The following is a 19,824-nucleotide window of genomic DNA, read 5'->3' on the forward strand; positions in this document are numbered from 1 at the left end:
TTGATTGATTGGCTGCGCCGGCTCTTAATTGCAGCACTTGGGATCTTCGTTGTGGCATTCGGGATCTAATTTCCTGACCAAGGATCGAACCCATGCCCCCTGCATTGGGAGCGCGGAGTCTTAGCCACTGGACCACCAGGGAAGTCCCTCGTCTTATTATTAAAGGCAGTCTACTCAAACTACAAAACCTACTGGGAAGAAATAAGCATTGCAGTGATAGGTATAAAAACCCTGAGTCAGGGCTCAACACACTCAGTAAATGATGACTGAATGTAAGTCTAGTAAATGAGTCATTTCTGCAAAGAAGAAAATGAAAAATTAAATAATCATAAGTTCTCATTACTTAAAATATATTAGCTCATACTACTCACTATTAAGAAGTGTTTTATAAAAGCACATAACTTTTCTTATAGCATATTTTACTAGGATTCTTAAATATTCAAAGAAACATCACCACCCTTCCTCCCTCTTATAGAAGCAGAAGCACGGTATGTCTAAGTTCATATCCATTTCTGCTCATCATTGCTAAGCTGCTCTCATAAAGCAAATGAGAGGAGTGTTAAACAACAGACTCAAAAAAGATTTTCCAGGCAGTTCTTTTATTTTTTATTTTTTATTTTTTTTGCGGTACGCGGGCCTCTCACTGTTGTGGCCTCTCCCGTTGCGGAGCACAGGCTCCGGATGCGCAGGCTCAGCGGCCATGGTTCACGGGCCCAGCCGCTCCGCGGCATGTGGGATCTTCCCGGACCGGGGCATGAACCCATGTCCCCTGCATTGGCAGGCGGACTCTCAACCACTGCACCACGAGGAAAGCCCTCCAGGCAGTTCTTTAAAAGGACTTTACCCTTTTGTGAACAAGACATCAACTAACTGTATACAAAGAAAGTCTACCTAAGGGATCATTTCTTTTTTGTTTATGTTACTCTTCTTCTCTTTAAAACATTTTGTTTCTACTTGCTTTAAATTTTTATTCTTCTTGTAATAATTTTTTAAGATGGAGTAGAAATTCACTGTCTTTATCTCCTTTTAGAAATGCTCACAAAATACTTACCACAACATAAGATAATGCTTTTTGTTTAACATCTTTATTAGAGTATAATTGTTTTACAATGGTGTGTCAGTTTCTGCTTTATAACAAAGTGAATCAGTTATACATATACATATGTCCCCACATCTCCTCCCTCCTGCATCTCCCTTCCTCCCACCCTCCCCATGAGATAATGCTTTATGACACTTGAGTTACTAATTTTCCACTTTAAAAGGAGTTAAAAAACATCCTACACTGCTTACCAATTTTTTAAAGTATATTTGGACAAAGCACACAAAAACCACGCTCTTACCCTGCCTTAGATACGTAACCAAAAGTGGACTGTTTCTACGAATCTGGTTACACTAAGAAAGCAGCAGCAGAACACAATTTAAAAAATAAGATGTCAGGGCTTCCTTGGTGGCGCAGTGGTTAAGAATCCGCCTGCCAATGCAGGGGACACCGGTTTGAGCCCTGGTCCGGGAAGATCCCACATGCCGCGGAGCAATTAAGCCCATGCGCCACAACTACTGAGCCTGCGCTCTAGAGCCAGTAAGCCACAGCTACTGAAGCCTGCACGCCTACAGCCCGTGCTCCGCAACAAGAGAAGCCACCGCTATGAGCAGCCTGTGCACTGCAACAAAGAGTGGCCCCCGCTCTCTGCAACTAGAGAAAGCCTGCGTGCAACACGAAGACCCAACACAGCCAAAAAAATAATAATAAACAAAAATATAAATTTTAAAAAATAATAAAATAAATAAACGATAAGATGTCCAAAAAAAAAAGGAAAAAACCCACTCATGTTTGCTCTGAAATACTTTTGGTGCTTACATTTGAATATAGGTGTATCATTCAGTAATTTGTTTTTATTTCCAATTAAACCAGGAGGTTGCACTGTGATGACCTTTTTCTGTCAAGTCCTCCCATACCCAGCTCTGGGTTGGCACTTTGTGGGGAGTGTTAGGAAGAGAGAGAAAAGAAGTTTAAGGCATGGTCTATGAGAAGGAAAAAAATCCAGTTTTCTTCCTTCTTGAGTAGGGAAAAACCTAGTTCTTCCCTGCTGTGTATTTCTTCCCTGTGAGTCTCCTTTACTACTCACACAGAATGCTTCACTTCTGGGACTTCCTTGGTGGCACAGAGGTTAAGAATCCGCCTGCCAAAGCAGGGCACATGGGTTCAAGCCCTGGTCCAGGAAGATCCCACATGTCGCGGAGCAACTAAGCCCATGAGCCACAACTACTGAGCCTGTGCTCTAGAGCCCACGAGCCACAACTGCTGAGCCCGCTCGCCTAGAGCCCGTGCTCCATAACAAGAGAAGCCACTGCAATGAGAAGCCCATGCACCACAGTGAAGAGTAGCCCCTGCTCGCGGCAACTAAAGAAAGCCTGTGTGCAGCAACAAAGACCCAACACAGCCAAAAAAAAAAAAGAATGCTTGACTTCTAAGACGACTTCTGATTACCAAATACGTGTGGGGTTTTCCACACCAAGCAAGTCTCTGAACACCAGCTGGGTGTCCTACAATTTAACTCAATTTTGTCACTATCTACCCAGAGGAAGTGTCTACCTGAAGGTCCCACAGATTAAGGGCTCAGTCCTACAGGACTGTCCCTCTCCCCCTTCAGACGCCAGTGACAAGCCCAGGTGCTTCTGACCAACCAGCTATAGATCGAAAGTTCCAATCACCCCCACTCCTTGGGTTCCATTAATTTGCCAGAGCGGCTCACAGAACTCAGGGGACACTTGCTTACATTTACCAGTTTATTAAAGGATACAGATGAACAGCTAGATGAAGAGATACATAGGGTGAGGTCAGGAAGGATCCTGAAGTGCAGGAGCTTCTGTTTCCATGGAGTTTGGGTACACCACCCTCCCAGTGTGGATGTGTTTGCCCACTGGAAGTTCACCGAACCCCACAGAGGCTTCATTACATAGGCATGATCAATCATTAACTCCATTTTCAGCTTATCTCCCTTCTCAAGAGAATGGGGGGCAGGGCTGAAAATGCCAAGCTTCTAATCATGGCTTGGTCTTTCCAGTGACCAGTCCTCATCCAGGAGCCATCCAGGTGCCCACCCAGAGTTGCCTCGTCAGAACAAAAGACACTCCTATCACCCAGGAACTTACAAGAGTTTCAGGAGCCCTGTGTCAGGAACAGAGGTCAAAGACTAATATTAGATTAAGAGACACTCCTACTGTTCTTGTCACTTAGGAAATTACAAGGGTTTAAGGAGCTCTATGCCAGGAACCGGGGACAGAGATCAATATATATTTTCTATTATCTCACAGCCTGTCTCAAGAAGAGCTGAAAAGCCACAATTCCATTCAGAATTCTACTTGCTCCCCATTCCACAGCTGGGGACAAAGGCACATGGCTAAAGTGTACAGCATCCTATCATATTTAGGCTCATACATTACCTTGAGAAGGAAGGTACTATGGCTTAATCAACTCTGAGTAGTCTAAACAATGAGAGTTCACAAATCAGCAAACCCAGTCTGACTCGGACGACTGCTCAGCTGCTTTTCAGGAGCTTGAAGGCAAGTAGCTTCCCCGTGACAGCACTCTCCTAACACACACAGCCCACTGCCAACACATCCCCAGCCTCGCAAGAATTGAACCTACACACACACACACACACACACACACACACACACACACACACACACAAAAACCACTCCATTCCCAGCAGTTCCCCACTCTAGAAGAATCCCTGGCACTTAAGGTAACCAAACCCTCAATAAAACTAGGTAAGTGTTGAAAAGTCATACATACTCGAGTGGCCTGGGTTCAAATACATTTCTAGGATAAACTGGCAAGCCTTTGTTCTATTAAACAAAAAATGTCCTCCAACCTTTTATTAGCAATGCATTGCAGTACTAACTTTTATAAGCTAACTACCTGACTTGTGTGCAACTGCCTACCACACACACACACACACACAACCTCTGAAAGAAGAACTGAGGGTGAGAAACGGTGTGGCTAGAGAAGACAGGTGGGAAGATTTACCTTTCACTCCATATCCTTTGTACCTTCTGAATTTTGTAGTGTGTGCATATATATTACCTATTCAAGATAGTCTTTCTGAGTAAACTACCCTGAAAAGAGTGTAAAGAAACTTTAGGGTCTCTACTTCGGGTCCCTTCAGACTTATCTCTTGAAAAGATTACAGTACTTTATTTTATCTCCACCTGGATATTACTTAAATACAGCTTTTTCTCATAAACTCTTTTACCATCCTATTCACTTTACACCTCATATTCAAAGGAAGGAAGGTGGTTTCACGGGATGTTACTGGTTTGTTTGCTGGCTGGCTTTGCAGGACGGGGTAAAGGAGAGCCAGGAAAACTGGAAAGGTGACAAGGCCCCACAGGATCTGGTTCCCTCCCACCTCTCTAACATCTCCAGCTATACTGGCTGGCTTCCAGTTCTTCCTCCTTCCCAAGCTCATTCTCCACTTGGGGCCTCTGTAATTGCTCTTCCATCTACCTTGCCTTTCAGGGACCATCCAATCAAAATTTGCCAATCCCCACCCCCCCGACCCCAATCTCAGCCACATCCTACACTTACTTTCTGCTCAGCACCCACCACTGCCTAAAATCATCAAGTTCACTGATGATATTTTTGCTCATTTACCGTCTCCTGGCATTTATATCAGATGCTTCACAAAAGCAATGACTTCCATTCCACCTTGTTCATCACTGTGTCCCCAGAACAGTGTCAAACCTGGAAGTAGGCACTCAGTAAAAGTCTGTAGAACAAATGAGTAAATGAATGAATGAATATAAGAATAAACACTTTTCCCTATGCAAAGGGTGAGGAAGCAAAGGCTTCAAGAAGGCTGGGAAAAACATTGTGAACACTCGAGCACCCATGTTACTTTAAGGCAGAAATCCTCAAACTGGATTCAAGAAGTTTTCTTGGGTGTTGCGAGGATTTTACTCAGAAACTCAGGTGCATATGTTTTATTACTAAATTTTAAGTTTGAACCTTATTTCCAAATTCAATTCTTTATTCTTCTTTTAACCGCATAACATCTTATTATCTTTTTTGCCTATGATGGTTTCTTCTGTTTCACGTTAACCACCATCAATCAAATGCTTTAGACTCAGCACCCATAAACTTTACATTGTGTTTCTCTTACTCTGACCTACATAAAGAACAAAGCAATAATGACAGGAAAATTTTATGGGCATCCCTATCAACCTTCATCTTCAAATTAATTACGTTAATATTAACTAAACTTTAGAATATCGATTTGACATACATTGTTGGCTATGAACCACTACCAACAAGTCATTAAAACAGTATCCACTACTTGATTGTAGTCTGTTGGTGCATTTATTTACTTATTAATAAAGGGTCCCAGGCTATGAGCAAAATGAAAATCCTTTTCCCTCAGGTACTGCACCACTAGGGTTGGGGATCAGCACATTATATCAATTAGCCAACACAAATCCTGTGAGATGGCAGACTCTCAAGTTCAGCATCTGAAAGAAATCCTAAATGTCCTATGATGGGATGATCCAATAAGATTCTGAAAGTGTTTACAACCAAATACACACATACTTTTGATGTGCTGATACTCAAGGTTATCAGACACCCTGTCACTAAGACTGGAAATAAGAAAAGAACTGGGACACTTCTCTGAAACCTACATACCAACACATTATTGGTAGACACTAGCATTCGGTATATTTTGGTTATTTTCAGTTCCTCCACTAGACTGCAAGCTTCTTGAAAGTAGGGACTATGTGTTCATTCATTCATTCACACAGTCAACAAATAATATTGAGCATCTACTACTGTTCTAACCACTGAGGACACGGAAGTGAATAAAACAGACAAAAGAGACAAAAATTCCTATCCTCAGGGACTAGCTTGCATTCACTTGAGAGGAAACAGACAATATATAGATGAATACATAGCATGTCTTGATGGTGACATGTGATGCCAAGAAAAAAAGCATAAGAGATGCACAATGGACTGGTGTTATCTTATACATGGTGATCATTAAAGACCTGTCTGATAAGGTGAAAATTAAACAAAGACCTCAAGTGAAGGAGCGAGCCATGCAGATAATATGGGGGAGAAACAGCACAGAAGCCAGTGGGCTGGAAGAGAGGGATGAGTAAGAAGGAGAGTGGTGAGAGATGAGGTCAGAGCTATGGCAGGGGACCAGACCATCCAGAGTGCTGAAGATCATGGTTAAGACTTTGGATTTACTGAGACAGAACACCACTAGAGCAGAGGAGTGACATGACCTGACTTCTGTGTCAGAAGAATCACTCCACCAGCTGTAGTAGTGAAGACTAGAGGGGTAAGGGCAGAAGCAGGGAGACAAGTTAGGAAGATAAAGCAATAATCCAGGAAAGAGGCAATAATGGGTTAGGCTAAAATAGTACAGTGGAGGGACTTCCCTGGCAGTCCAGTGGTTTGGACGCCACGCTTCCACTGCAGGCGGCACGAGTTCCATCGCTGGTTGGGGAACTAAGACCCTGGAAGCTGTGCAGCCAAAAAAGAAAAAAAAAGTGTGCTGAAGGAATGAATAAACAAATGCATTCTTGAACAAGAGCCCTTCCTTTTTGTACTATTTTATGAAAAAGAATATAGACTGCTTCACACCCAGTATACACATAACACTCTGTTTATTGAGAAATGAGAATCACCCAAAAGCAAAAGATTAGGACAAGGAGTGGAAAAGAAGAATGAAGACTGCAGTACAATTTCAGACCAGAATTCACATCTTGGGAAGTAGGTAGAAAAGGAGGTAATGGGAAAAACATCTAACTAACCCGTATTTATTAGGCAGACACAAGGGAAAGGGCGTGTGTGTGTGTGCGCACGCGTGTGCACGCACGCACACAAAGCCTCAGAAAAGATTTAGAGAAATGAGGATCAGAAGTGTCCAGTCAGATGACTGGATCCATGCACACATGGTGATCCTAGAACAATGTAATACTGTACACGACCAAGATATGCTGAAAAACGACTCCCCAACCAGCCTGGGATCCACTAGAAGCCCTTTGTCATGGTTTTTGCCCCTGGGATTGCCACCTGAGCCTTACTCCCCACTCTAGAGCCCGGGGGAAGGTATACTCGGCAGGGACGTCCTTCCACCTGCTCCTCTGGGCATTTTTACTGACACTCAGGCCACCAGAGACTCCACTCACTGAGGATCTTCGATGTCAATCATCTTCTCATCCAACCTAGTGAGCTCAAGGATCTGAGAAAATGAGAACCAGGAGCCCCATGCCAAGAGATGCAGGGCTCCTGATGGAAAAGCTCAACAAGCAAAACTAAGACCTTTAAGGACACTTGTCCTCTCCTTTTAGAAACAGTTGTAATGCACAGGGAAATCTAACTGAGATGATCCTATCAGTATTCACTTTTCTCCCTCAGTAAACACAGACCCCTTAGGAGCAACTTCAACTTTCCCAGGCACTGTGATGCCATCCAATGTACAGTCAGTACCACCAGACTTTCTAAGAGTACTGCACATTGCTAGATACTCCAACTGTCGAAAATGCCTGTGTTACACTCCCCTACCCCCAGTCCAGGGAGGGCACACAGAGCACAAGCAATCCCACCCCTAGTATCTCTCACTTTCTGTAAGCATGGAGGCGCCAAAGGAAAGGAATGGAGGAAGAGGGAAAATTTCACTGGAAGTGCTTTAAGAAGGCCCAAGGTGAATAACATGACAAAGATAAATGTCGTATCACCCAACTTAGTTTCTATGAAGAAAAAAAAAAACCTGGGACTTCCCTCGGGGTACAGTGGTTAAGACTCCGCGCTCCCAATGCAGGGGGCCCAGGTTCAATCCTTGGTCCAGGAACTATATCCCACATGCATGCCACGACTAAGAATTCATGTGTCACAACTAAGGAGCCCACGTGCCGCCACTAAGACCCGACGCAACCAAATAAATAAATAAATATTTAAAAAAAAAGAAAAACCTGAAAACATTCATGAAGTTATCTATGAGCAGAGTCCTTCTAGACTTTTAAGACTCCTTCCCTCTCCATCTTTTTCAGTATACTAATCCATATTAATTGAACAGCAATATTTTTAATGACTTGAAATTATTCCAAAACATTTGAAATACTTTTCACAAAACCATTCCAAAGCATTTGAAACACTTCTCACAAAACCATTCTTTTTGAACTCAAATTTCACCAGCTGACGTCATATTTAATTACACTGCATAACTACAATAACAAGTACAAGAACATAAACAGATATAGGGATAAATATAACTGAGTCTTTGTAAACACATGATTGATTGGCTGGGAGGCCACATGCTCCGGGGCCTGTCAGGCCCAGCAGCTTACAGAGTAAAAGCAAGTGTTCAGGGCACCAAGTGGTTAAAACAGAGGCTGGGCAAGAGACTGTCCACAGTACATCAGGTTCAAAGCACTGTAAGAAATGTTAGTTGGACTTCCCTGGTGGCGTAGTGGTTAAGAACCCACCTGCCAATGCAGGGGACACGGGTTTGAGCCCTGGCCCGGGAAGATCCCACATGCTGCGGAGCAACAAAGCCCGTGCACCACAACTACTGAGCCTGCGCTCTAGAGCCCGCGAGCCACAACTACTGAAGCATGTGTGCCTAGAGCCCGTGCTCCGCAACAAGAGAAGCCACCGCAATGAGAAGCCCATGTACCACAACGAAGAGTAGCCCCCACTCGCCACAACTAGAGAAAGCCCGTGCAACAAAGACCCAACACAGCCATAAATAAATAAATAAGTAAATAAACTTATTTAACAACAAAAAAAAGAAATGTTAGTTATCAGGATTGCCCCAACCTAAAGATATTAATTTATCAAAATGTGTCACCATAATTAGTAAAACGTCTAAGGAGGAGGATTTTCCTGCAGTTGATGCTTTCTTATCAACAGGAAAAGCAGCCAGAGGTTTGAAGGAAAGGGAACTCATTTTCATCATGTTGTTTAGTCTGTCCCACTAGCCTCTAAGCTCCCTCACTGTCTGTCTCCTTTTAACTGTATCACAGAACCTGACACTTGGTGAGTGCCCAATAAACTTGCTCAGTAAACTTGCTGGATATGTTCACACACCCTAACCTAGATCAGTATTATAGCTGCTATTACTGCTGGCCTATAAATAAAATTTTCTGGGGCTGGAAAAATGGAATGTTAGAAGGTTTGACTCATGGTCTGTTATCTGCTAATACTTTCCATCTCTTTTTCTTTACATTGTAAGTACGTTTCCTGACATTGGTTAACTAAATTTATAAATCAGGGTCCTATTCATACTTACATTATTGTTGTATTAATGCTAATAGTATTCTGTAACCTATTCTATCTTGATTAAAGCCATTAGTGCTCATTAAAAAATAAAATTGGGTTGAATGTCCTATTGAGTTTGAATTTCACATTCCCACAATGTGTGGCAGCTAATACTTCCAGTTTCTCGCACTACTATTGAGAACATAAAAGTTCTCCGGGAACTAACAAATTACTTCCCTTCCAACACAATTATATAATCTGAGAGTTGAATGGCACCCTAGAGATTATTTTGTGGTCCAAAATCCCTCCCAATTAAGGGTTCCAATCGATAACTACTCAACTTTTGGGGGCAGGGAGGGATGTAAATCTTTAAATCCCACATTACAGAATGCTGCACCTATACAGCATTCTGTATAGGAACACACAAAAGAGCCTATACAATAGGCTCTTAATACATATTTGCTTAACTGAACAAATCTAAAATAGGTTCCATTTCATTATTTTCTCATTCTTCCTAGGCTTTAGCTGTAACATCTACTGAATCTGAATGAAAGATCTGCATCAATCTTCTGCTCATTAACCAATGTTCAAAAAGAAATTCAGCAAACTCCATGATCAGTCAAGTGTTTTAACAATGATGCTGCTTGTACCAGTACATAAAACTTTAACAGAAAATGGAAAATCAAGTCTTCATTACTTTGCTTATGATATATAAAGGGTTTCCAACTTACCCAAAATACTCACGTGTTCTCAATTTCTAGTATGATTTTTTTAACAAAGTCTTGCATCATTCATACAAGTAAATTATACACCCTTCTACTTATAATTGGGGTGCTCACAGATTTAACCATAGTGTTATAGTAAGACATGTTATTATGCTAATTCGTTTTCCCTCTAGTTAACAGCCTGTCATCTCATCTGATTTCCCATAATATGATATGACAATGAAGAGAACAAAGCCTCTGGAGCAGTAAACATCGCCAATAATTCTACTTAACTCAAGCATATATTCCAAAACAAGTACATAATTTACAGCAAGGCCCTGCTTAACAGGCTATTACAACGCATCTGTTTTGAGGACTTTTACAATGTATTCTAGGACACAAGTATACATTTCCAAATGCAGTTTCCTACTGTTTTGCTGAAAGGGAACACACAAAATCTCTCAACAGCACAATTACAGTGCTTTTAACTTTTTTTTTTCAGGCAATAAATTCCCACTTCCTCCTAAACATCTTTGGACAGCAACTTCTGGCAACCCATCTGTGTCTTTCATCACAACTTCTTTTCATAACTAACGGGTCAAGTTCTACTCTCCCCATTTCAACACGACGTACTGTACTTGCAGCCCTGCCACGATAGCCCACTGCTGAATGCCGGAATACAGCATATTGAATTTCACTGTCCTTTATTGTTTTCAGTTTAACTGCCATTTTACCACCATACAGACGAGAGAAACGCGTTCCCACAGGCATCTTATGAATTTCCGAAGCAGCTATTCTGTGAGGATTTACAAAACATTTGCCTTCTCTGAATTCCCTTTATCACCACAGAAACGGCTGTGAGGAGCTGAGATTTTTTTAAGTACCCTATGCAAAAAGAAACTGATTTTAAGCATTTCTATTCTGCAAGCAAATTTAATCCTAAAGGCCTTCCTATAGGGCAGTGGAGGAATGTCAGGGCAAAGATCTTAAATACCGCTTTTGGCCTTCCCAATTAAAATGAAAATTTTTCAACACACAAAGATTATCTAATCAAATGTCCTTTCTTCTCAGGCTACACCCTAAGGGCTACCCAGAGCAGTGTAAAATAAACAACTGGCTTTGGCTTTTGCACAACGCCCTAAATCTTCCTAAGACACCCCCACTCCGCCTCACAGACGCACATAATCCCTCGGCAAACCCCCAACCTGCCAATGAAGTGGACTCTTTCTCTGTCACAAAGGGCCGGCCCGCGCCTCGTGCACGGAGGCCTCTACACACATGTGCTGGGCTGACAAGTGCGGAGCTGCCCTTTCTGGATCCAAAGCCGCAGGCCTGGACCGAAAGCCACACGCTCTTCCCACCCACTGCCTTCTACCCGCCGCCACTCTCCGCAGTGACAGGCGGCCCGCTCCAAAGTGCCCCAGCCGCCCGCCCGCCCGGCCCGTGCCGCATGGCCACGATCAGACCCACTTCCCCTCCGCCCACCGTCCGCTTTCCTTCCTCCTCTTCCTCGCCTCAGGAAATTCCATCGGAACTTCATTGGGGCCGAGAGGAGCGGCCCAACCCGGGGCCCAGGCAAACCCTCTCCAGCGGCCGCGCCCCCCGCGCCTCGGCCCGAGGCGGCCACCGACCCCGGGGACCCCAGGCCCGCCCGGCCCGGCGCCTCACCTCCTCCTCACTCTCGCTACGGAAACATAGGCACGCGGCCCGCTTCTTGTAGCCGTCGCCGTCATAGGTGCGGGTCTGGTTCGACTTGAGCTTCATCATCCTCCGGGCCCGGGTGGGGGTGAGGTGCGGGTCGCTGGAGTCGAGGGTGGGGAGTCCGCTCCAGACGGCCGCGCGCGCGCGCGCCCCCGGCTCGGCCAAGGGAAGCAGGGAAGGGGTGCCGCTTCTCAGCTACACGGCTCCGCCGCTGGCCCGCCGCGGCCGTATCATTTCCCCCAGCCCAGGCCCCGCGCCGTCGCCGCTGTCACGGCTGCCGTCGCCGCTGCCGCCACGGCCGCCGCCCCCTCTGCCGCCGCCACCCCGGACGACGACTGCGTCGCCATCTTGGGCGCGCTGCGTCAGGGGCGTAAAGTCGCGCCGGCCTGCCGGACGGCCGCGCGCTCGCAGCGCAGGCCGCGTTCGGGAATCGCGCCCTCCCATTCCGCGCAGCGTAAACGAGCGTATGGAATGAGAGGGCCGCGCGACTGGAGGTGGCTTTTACGCCAATAGCGTAGAGGTGGGGACGGTGAGGCGCGCTTGAAGACAGCCGGGGGAGAAGGGATGCGGGTGCAGGGCCGTCCAGCTCCGCTGAGGAGGGGGAAGCGAGGATTTGCCCAGGGTCACGGCGCCCGGGCCTTGGCTTTGCCCATCCATTTGGGAGCGGGTGAGGGGGAAGGTCTAGAGGTAAAGGTGGGATGCAGTTAAACGCAACGGAGAGCGCAACCTGAGATGCCTGGATTAAGCACTGAAGGGAAACGGGGCGGTGGGGGGGGGGGTGTGCATTGACATCCAGAAGCTCTGGACGTCTTATGGGCTGGGGCATGTAGTACATTGAAATAACAGATGTTTATCCTGCATTCCTTTATTGGTGCAAAAAAGCAAATGCTTCCTCTTTAGGTATACAGAAGGGCCAGAAAAGAGTGAGAGAGTATGTGTGTTTGTACGTGTGTGCATGTGTACACACAATGCAAATCATAAGGCATCATCATTTTGGGCAGTAAAGAAGGAGGATATATTGTGGTGTCAAACAGATTCTCCAGGGAAGGATATACATAGAGCCAGATGCCCTCCAGCAAGGAAAAGGGAGTATGACTTGTGAAAGTTCTCAGCAGCCCAGACCAAACCTAGTACCATGCCGATGCCCTGGACATGCTGAAAATCATGTGCAGGATTTGTCTGTGGATTGCTTATTACCCTTTTTTGAATTTGCTTATATTTAGCATAGTCAGAAAAGATCAGGATTTGAAACCAAACAAACCTAGGTTGGAATCCCATTTACATAATTTATTTACCCCTGTAAAATAGAGATAATAAACTCATTTTGCACCTGGCACATAGTACTCACTCTATACATTGTAACTAAAGGCATACCTCAATTTATTGTGCTTTGCTTTGTTTTTTACAAATTGAAGGTCTGTGGCAACCCTGCACTAAGCAACTTTTATCCAATTGCAATTTTTCCAACAGTATTTGCTCACTTCTTGTCTCTGTGTCACATTTTGGTAATTCTTGAAATATTTCAAACTTTTTCATTATCCTATGAGCAGTGATCTTTGAAGTTACTACCACAACTTGCTGAAGGCTCAGAAGATGGTTAGCATTTTTTAGTAATGAAGTATTTTAAAATTGATATATACATTTTTTTTAGACATAATGCTATCACACACTTAATAGATTACAGTATAGTATAAACACATGCCATAGGAAACCAAAAATTCCTGTGACCTGCTTTATTGCAATATTTGCTTTATTGCATGGTCTGGAACTGAACCAGCAATATCTTCAAGGTATGCCTGTAATGTTATTGACATTTCACTAAGCCCTTGACACATAAGATATGGAATTTCAGTTAGTTTTAGTCAATCTTCATGCGACAGAATTCCAAAAATCTTGGTCATTTTGCTTGTCTTTCTAGCCTTCTCCTCTGCCATATGTCTCTAATTTTAAAAAAAGATAAAGCCCAAAGTTCTGATTGTAGAAATACTGTAACATGCCCACTGTCAAAAATTTGAAAAAAACATAGTATTTGATTTTATTTATTTTTGGCTGCACTGGGTTTCTGTTACTGCGTGTGGGCTTTCTCTCGTTGAGGCAAGCAGGGGCTACTCTTCGTTGCAGTGTGCAGGCTTCTCATTGCGGTGGCTTCTCTTGTTGCAGAGCACGGGGTCTAGGCGGGCAGGCTTCAGTAGTTGTGGCTCACGGGATCTAGAGCGCAGGCTCAGTAGTTGTGGTGCACAGGCTTAGTTGCTCCATGGCATGTGGGATCTTCCCGGACCAGGGATCAAACCCATGTCCCCTGAATTGGCAGGCGGATTCTTAACCACTGCACCACCAGGGAAGTCCCCATAGTATTTTTTTAATTTAAAAAAAAATAACTTATGGGGGGGGATGTGAGGGGAATGACACTTGACTTAAAAAAAAACCTAAATTATGGATATCTTTGAGCACATTCTGTAGAGATTTGTATCCTGCTTTTTTTCTGGTCTTTTCCATGTCATTAAGGGTTTTTTTTAAAATACCATTTCTAATTACTACCCAATAGTCCATAGTTCACCCATAGGGATGAACCATCAATTTTACCATTTCCCTCCTGTTTCATTAGAACAGCAACAAACATCCCTGCACATAAATTCTTGTCTCTGACTCAGATAGTTCCTCAAGATAATTTCCCAGAGGCGGATAAGGGGGGTAGGAACACACTGGCGGCTCTTGCTGCCTTTCGTCAAAGGCTTCCCAGAAAACTTGTATGAGTACAATTACACCAGTGGCTACAGAGCTGCACCGTACCGTCTGCCCCTTTCATAATGTAGAGAGCAGAACTGCAAATGGCATTCCAGGTTTCAGCACACCACAGTAAAGATAATAAGCAAGTTAAATTGTCACATCTTTGAAGGCAGGCACTGTGCCTCATTTACCTGGATATCTCCACCTCCTAGCACAGGGCTTTGTCCAAAATAAGAGCTCAGTAAATGTTGATTGACTAGATGGATGGAGGTTTTCTGTTGGTTTCTAATTCCTTCTCCACCTTTTGTGGGCCTCTTTAGTTGCAAGAACTCACTAGATTGCTCCCAGATCCTTAATAGTAATAATTAATTTTTCTTCATTCAGGAAACATTAACCAGGACTTCCCTGGTGGCGCAGTGGTTAAGAATCCTCCTGCCAATGCAGGGGACACAGGTTTGAGCCCTGGTCCAGGAAGGTTCCACATGCCGTGGAGCAACTAAGCCTGTGTGCCACAACTACTGAGCCCTCACGCCACAACTACTGGAGCCTGTGCACCTAGAGTCCGTCCTCTGCAACAAGAGAAGCCATTGCAATGAGAAGCTCGTGCACCGCAACGAAGACCCAGTGCAGCCAAAAATAAAATAAATTAATTAAAAAAAAAAAAGGAAACATTAACCAAAGAATTGCACCCTTTCCTGGAAGATAATGGGTAAATACTAGATTTAAATTCATAAAATAATTGTACTTATTAACATTATTCCAGTTAAATTCTTCTCTGAAAGTCCTATAAGAAAAAATTAATATGTAAAATGTTGCCTGTTTCACTATGACCATAGTAAAGAGTAAGGTAACTCTTCAGGTGCCTAAGCCAGAAAGCTGGGAGTCAATATATCTCCTACCTTCCATCCCATTGATAATAAACTCCAATGCTTCTGCCTTCTGGACATCCTCAACCCCTTCCCTCTTTGCCCTCTGCCATTACTTCATTAGGACTCTCCCTCTTGCTTAAAGTGTTCTTCTTGGCTCCCATCCAGCCCTGTTCAGCCCCCTTCACCCACTGCAGCAAGAGGAATCCTTCCCAAATGAAGATCTGAGTAAGTCATGGCCTTGATTAAACACCTACATTTGCAAGCCGCGCAGTGCGGCCAAAAAATAAACAAATAAAATAAGGAAAAAAAAGTCTATTTTGGGGAATTCCTTGGTGGTCCAGTGGTTAGGATTCCACGCTTCCACTGCAGGGGACATGGGTTCTATCCCTGTTCGGGGAAATAAGATCCCTCAAGCCATGTGGCAAGGCCAAAAAAAACCAACCAAACAAAAAAAGAAACACCTACAGTTGCTCCTCAGTGATCTGAAGAAGATAAAATCCAAATTCTACCAGGAAATACAAGACCCTGCAAGAGCTGGCCCCTGCCGACCTTACTCTATAGTCATTCTGAACTACCTGTGGTTTCTTTTTTTTTTTTTGAACTAACTATGGTTTCTTGAACCTCCAGACAGCCTTGCAAGTTTTTGAACATGCTTTCTTGCTGTCTGGAGGACTCGTCTTCCAAAACCCTCACACATTCCATTGTCCCTCTACTCCCACCCAGAGACCAAATTATATTTATTTATATTCTTCAGAACGCGGGTTAAAAGCCCTCCTAACTGCCTTTATGCTTCCTACTGGCCTAGGTTTGTCCTGCTTTTTTACATTATTTGTCACATACTGTTGTCATTGTTTTCTTGCCAATCTCATATTTCAGATTTCTTGAAGGCAGGGTCTGTGTCTCACCTATCATTGCTTATCTTGCTCAGCAGTTATCCCAGGACCTGACACAGACACATCTCAAAAAAAAAACAAAATTGTTAATGGAAGAACAGCTGTTGCCCTTCTAGAACCTGACCTTTAGTAGAGAGCTCAATCACTTGCCCAGTATGGAATGACACTCACCTGTCTACAGGAATATCCCCTATGACACATGTAAAATCAGTCTTCTGAATGAAGATCACACAGCATTCTCCTGATTACACATTTTGGAGATCATCTGTAGCAACTTTTTAGAGCCAATCCTGGATGAAATGGCAAATAAAACAGAAAACTGGTTTTCACAGGTTCCTTACTCCACCCTGCTCCCTTAACATGCCTCTCACTCCTCCCGCCTCCCAGGACTACCTTGTCCATCCCATTAAGTCCCCCAGGAGCACCTTCTGTTTCTGATCTTTGCTTTTGTATTTGTTACCTTTTGCTCCCCAAAACGTAGTAGCTTAAAACATGAATCATTTCTAATTTCTCATGGTTTCTATGGGGTAAGAATCCTGGAGTGGCTTGGCTGAGTGGTTCTGGTGTGGTGTCTCTCATAAGGTTGCAGTCAGATGTTGGCTGGGGCTGCAGTCATCTGAAGGCGTGACTGGAGTAGGAGGATCCAATTCTGGTTGGAAGTCCACCTTCCTATGTGGACTTCTCCATCGGGCTGCTTGAGCATCCTCATGCCATGGTGGCTGGATTCCTCCCAAAAAGAACAGCACAATATCCCAAGACTGAACTGCAATGCCTTCTATGACCTACCCTTGAAAGTCACACTTTATCGGTTCCATAGCTTTCTACTGATCACGTTAAGTCAGCCTGACTCAATGTGGGAGGGGGTTACACAAAGACATGAATAGCAGGATGCAAGGATCGTTGGGGGCCATATGAGAAGCTACCTACCACAACTTTAATAAAAGTTGCCTGGGCTTCCCTGGTGGTGCAGTGGTTGAGAGTCCGCCTGCCGATGCAGGGGACATGGGTTCGTGCCCCGGTCCAGGAAGATCCCACATGCCGCGGAGTGGCTGGGCCCATAAGCCGTGGCCACTGAGCCTGCACGTCCGGAGCCTGTGCTCCGCAACGGGAGAGGCCACAACAGTGAGAGGCTCAAGTACCGCAACAACAACAAAAAAAGTTGCCTGACCTGTAATTCATTCATTCATTCATTGTCCATATGTCCCAGACAGTATACTTAACAGCAGGGAAGGAGATAATTCTTGAGAAGTGGCTACGCTTCCTTAGGTGATAATGGGTGCTAATAGATTTAAATCAAATAAATTAATCCTAACAAATATGTCATTCTACTAAAAATGTTCAATTTTCTAAAAGTCCTGTAGGGTAAAGCTCTAATAAATATATTTCAAGCTCCACATTAGGCCTGAGGGTAAATTTTTTAATAGAGCTAGGGAATCAAACATGCTTACTCATCCCTTCCATGGGGCTAGTCACAAGTTTTGGCCCATGCCTCCACCTACTTTGACGTCACTACATTTACCTCTATGTGGTTCTAGCCCTTCTCACCTGACGAGGATTTTTTTCCTGTCTGCTTCAGAAATGGAATACCATCAGAGGTAGAGACATTTCAAGAAAACCTAACAATTGGGACTTTCCTGGTGGTCCAGTGGTTAAGACTCTGCCCTTCCACTGCAGGGGGCAAGGGTTCAATCCCTGGTCAGGGAAGTAAGATCCCTCATGCCGCAGGGCAACTAAGCCTGCACACCACAACTACAGAGCCCTTGCACCACATGCTGCAACAGAAGATCCTGCATGCCACAACAAAGACCCGATGCAGCCAAAAGTAAATAAATAAATAGTTTTTAAAAATTAGCATCAAAACCCCCCCCAAAAATAGACATCATCAAAATTTAAAACTTCTGCTTGTCAAAGGACATCATTAAGAAAATAATAAACAAGACATCATATATAAAAAACAAATGACTGTTATCCAAGATGTATTTTTATATTTATAGAAATCAACAATAAAACAAAAAACACCCCAATTTTAAAAAATGGAAAATATAATTGAACAGATGCTTCACAAAATAAGACAAAAATGCCCAACAAGCACATAGAAAAATGTCTAAGATCATTATTTGGTAACTATAAATTAAAACTACAATGAGATACAATGTCACACTCATTAGAATGAATAAAATGAAAAAGACAACAGCAAATGTTGACTATGCTGTGGAGCAAATGAAACTCTGATACAATGGTTGTGTGCTGGTTGTACAATGAAACACCACTCCAAAGAACCTTTTGGAAAATTCTTATTAAGTTAGGCAGATCTAGCCTATGACCCAGCAATTCCACTCCTAAGCATTTACCCAACAGAAGTTAAGACAAATGTTCACAAAAACTTAACAAAAGAATGTTTACAAAAGCCTTATTCATAATAACCCCAAGCTGGAAGTTGCCCAAATGTCAAAAGGAAAATAGATAAATAATGGTATATTTGTGCGATGGAATACTACTCAACAATAAATTAAATTACTGATATGTGCAACAATATGGATAAATTCCAAAAACATTATAAGTGAAAGAAGCTAGTCATTTTGAAAAGTGTATACTATAGAAATACAGTTCTATAAAATCTAAATACAGACCAAACAAATCTGTGGTGATAGTAATCTGACAGTGGTTGTAGGAATGCTGGGGAAGGAATTGGCTGGAAAAGGGCAGGAAAAAACATCCCAGGGGGATAAAAATGTTTTATCTCCTGTTTTAGGCAGTGATTATATAGGAGTATGCAACTGTCAAAACTCAATGAACTGAATATCTAAAATCTGTGCATTTTTATTGTATATTCATTACATTTTAATTTAAAGGGCTAAAAATCAATCATTTTTAATATCCTAGAAGAAAACAATTAGAAAATAAAATTAAAAAAAAAAACAATTCCATTTAAAATACCATTAGAATACTCCGGAATAAATTTAACAAAAGATTTTGCACTAAAAATTACAAAACACTGTTGAGACAGATTGAAGAATATCTAAATGAATGGCGAGATATACCAGGTTAATGGATTGAAAGACTTGAGCACGTTAAGAAGTTAATTCTCCCCAAATTGATCTGTATATTCAAAGCAATCCCAAAGTCATGTCCACGTTGTAATCCTTAGAATCTATGAATACATCACCTTTCACAGAAAAGGGGACTTTGCAGATGTGATTAAGTTAAGGATCTTGAGATGGGGATATTAATCTGCATTACCTGGGTGGGCCCAATGTAATCATATGGGTCCTTATAGGGGAAAGAGGGAGACAGGAGAGTCAGAGACAGACAAAAAGATGTGATGACAGAAGTAGAGGTCAGAGGGAGAGAGATTTAAAGATGGTGGCTTTAAGATGTTGGAAGGGGACTTCCCTGGTGGCACAGTGGTTAACAATCCGCCTGCCAATGCAGGGGACACGGGTTCGATCCCTGGTCAGGGAAGATCCCAAACGCCGTGGAGCTACTGAGCTTGCGCACCACAACTACTGAAGCCCGAGCACTCTAGGGCCTGCGTGCCACAACTACTGAGCCCATGTGCTGCAACTACTGAAGCCCGTGTGCCTAGAGCCCATGCTCTGCAACAAGAGAAGCCACCGCAATAAGAAGCCTGTGCACCACAACGAAGAGTAGGCCCTGCTTGC

General features: G+C 43.5%; 1 protein-coding gene across 2 annotated transcripts in view; it reads right to left on the minus strand.

Moving 5' to 3' along the window:
• The window catches only part of NUDT3 (nudix hydrolase 3), a 106,169-nt gene extending 94,130 nt beyond the window's left edge, over positions 1-12,039 (minus strand). The window contains exon 1 of one of the 2 annotated variants that reach the window (XM_024766370.1): positions 11,641-12,039. In XM_024766370.1, the coding sequence (XP_024622138.1) occupies positions 11,641-11,739 (99 nt within the window). In that variant the 5' untranslated portion in view covers positions 11,740-12,039. The remainder of the gene's footprint in view (positions 1-11,640) is intronic. The other variant, XM_024766372.1, reaches the window with a different exon arrangement.
• Between the last annotated feature and the right edge of the window lie 7,785 nt (positions 12,040-19,824).

The sequence above is a fragment of the Neophocaena asiaeorientalis genome, unplaced genomic scaffold, assembly GCF_003031525.2.
Source record: "Neophocaena asiaeorientalis asiaeorientalis breed wild unplaced genomic scaffold, Neophocaena_asiaeorientalis_V1.1 scaffold46, whole genome shotgun sequence".
NCBI classification, from domain to species: domain Eukaryota; kingdom Metazoa; phylum Chordata; class Mammalia; order Artiodactyla; family Phocoenidae; genus Neophocaena; species Neophocaena asiaeorientalis.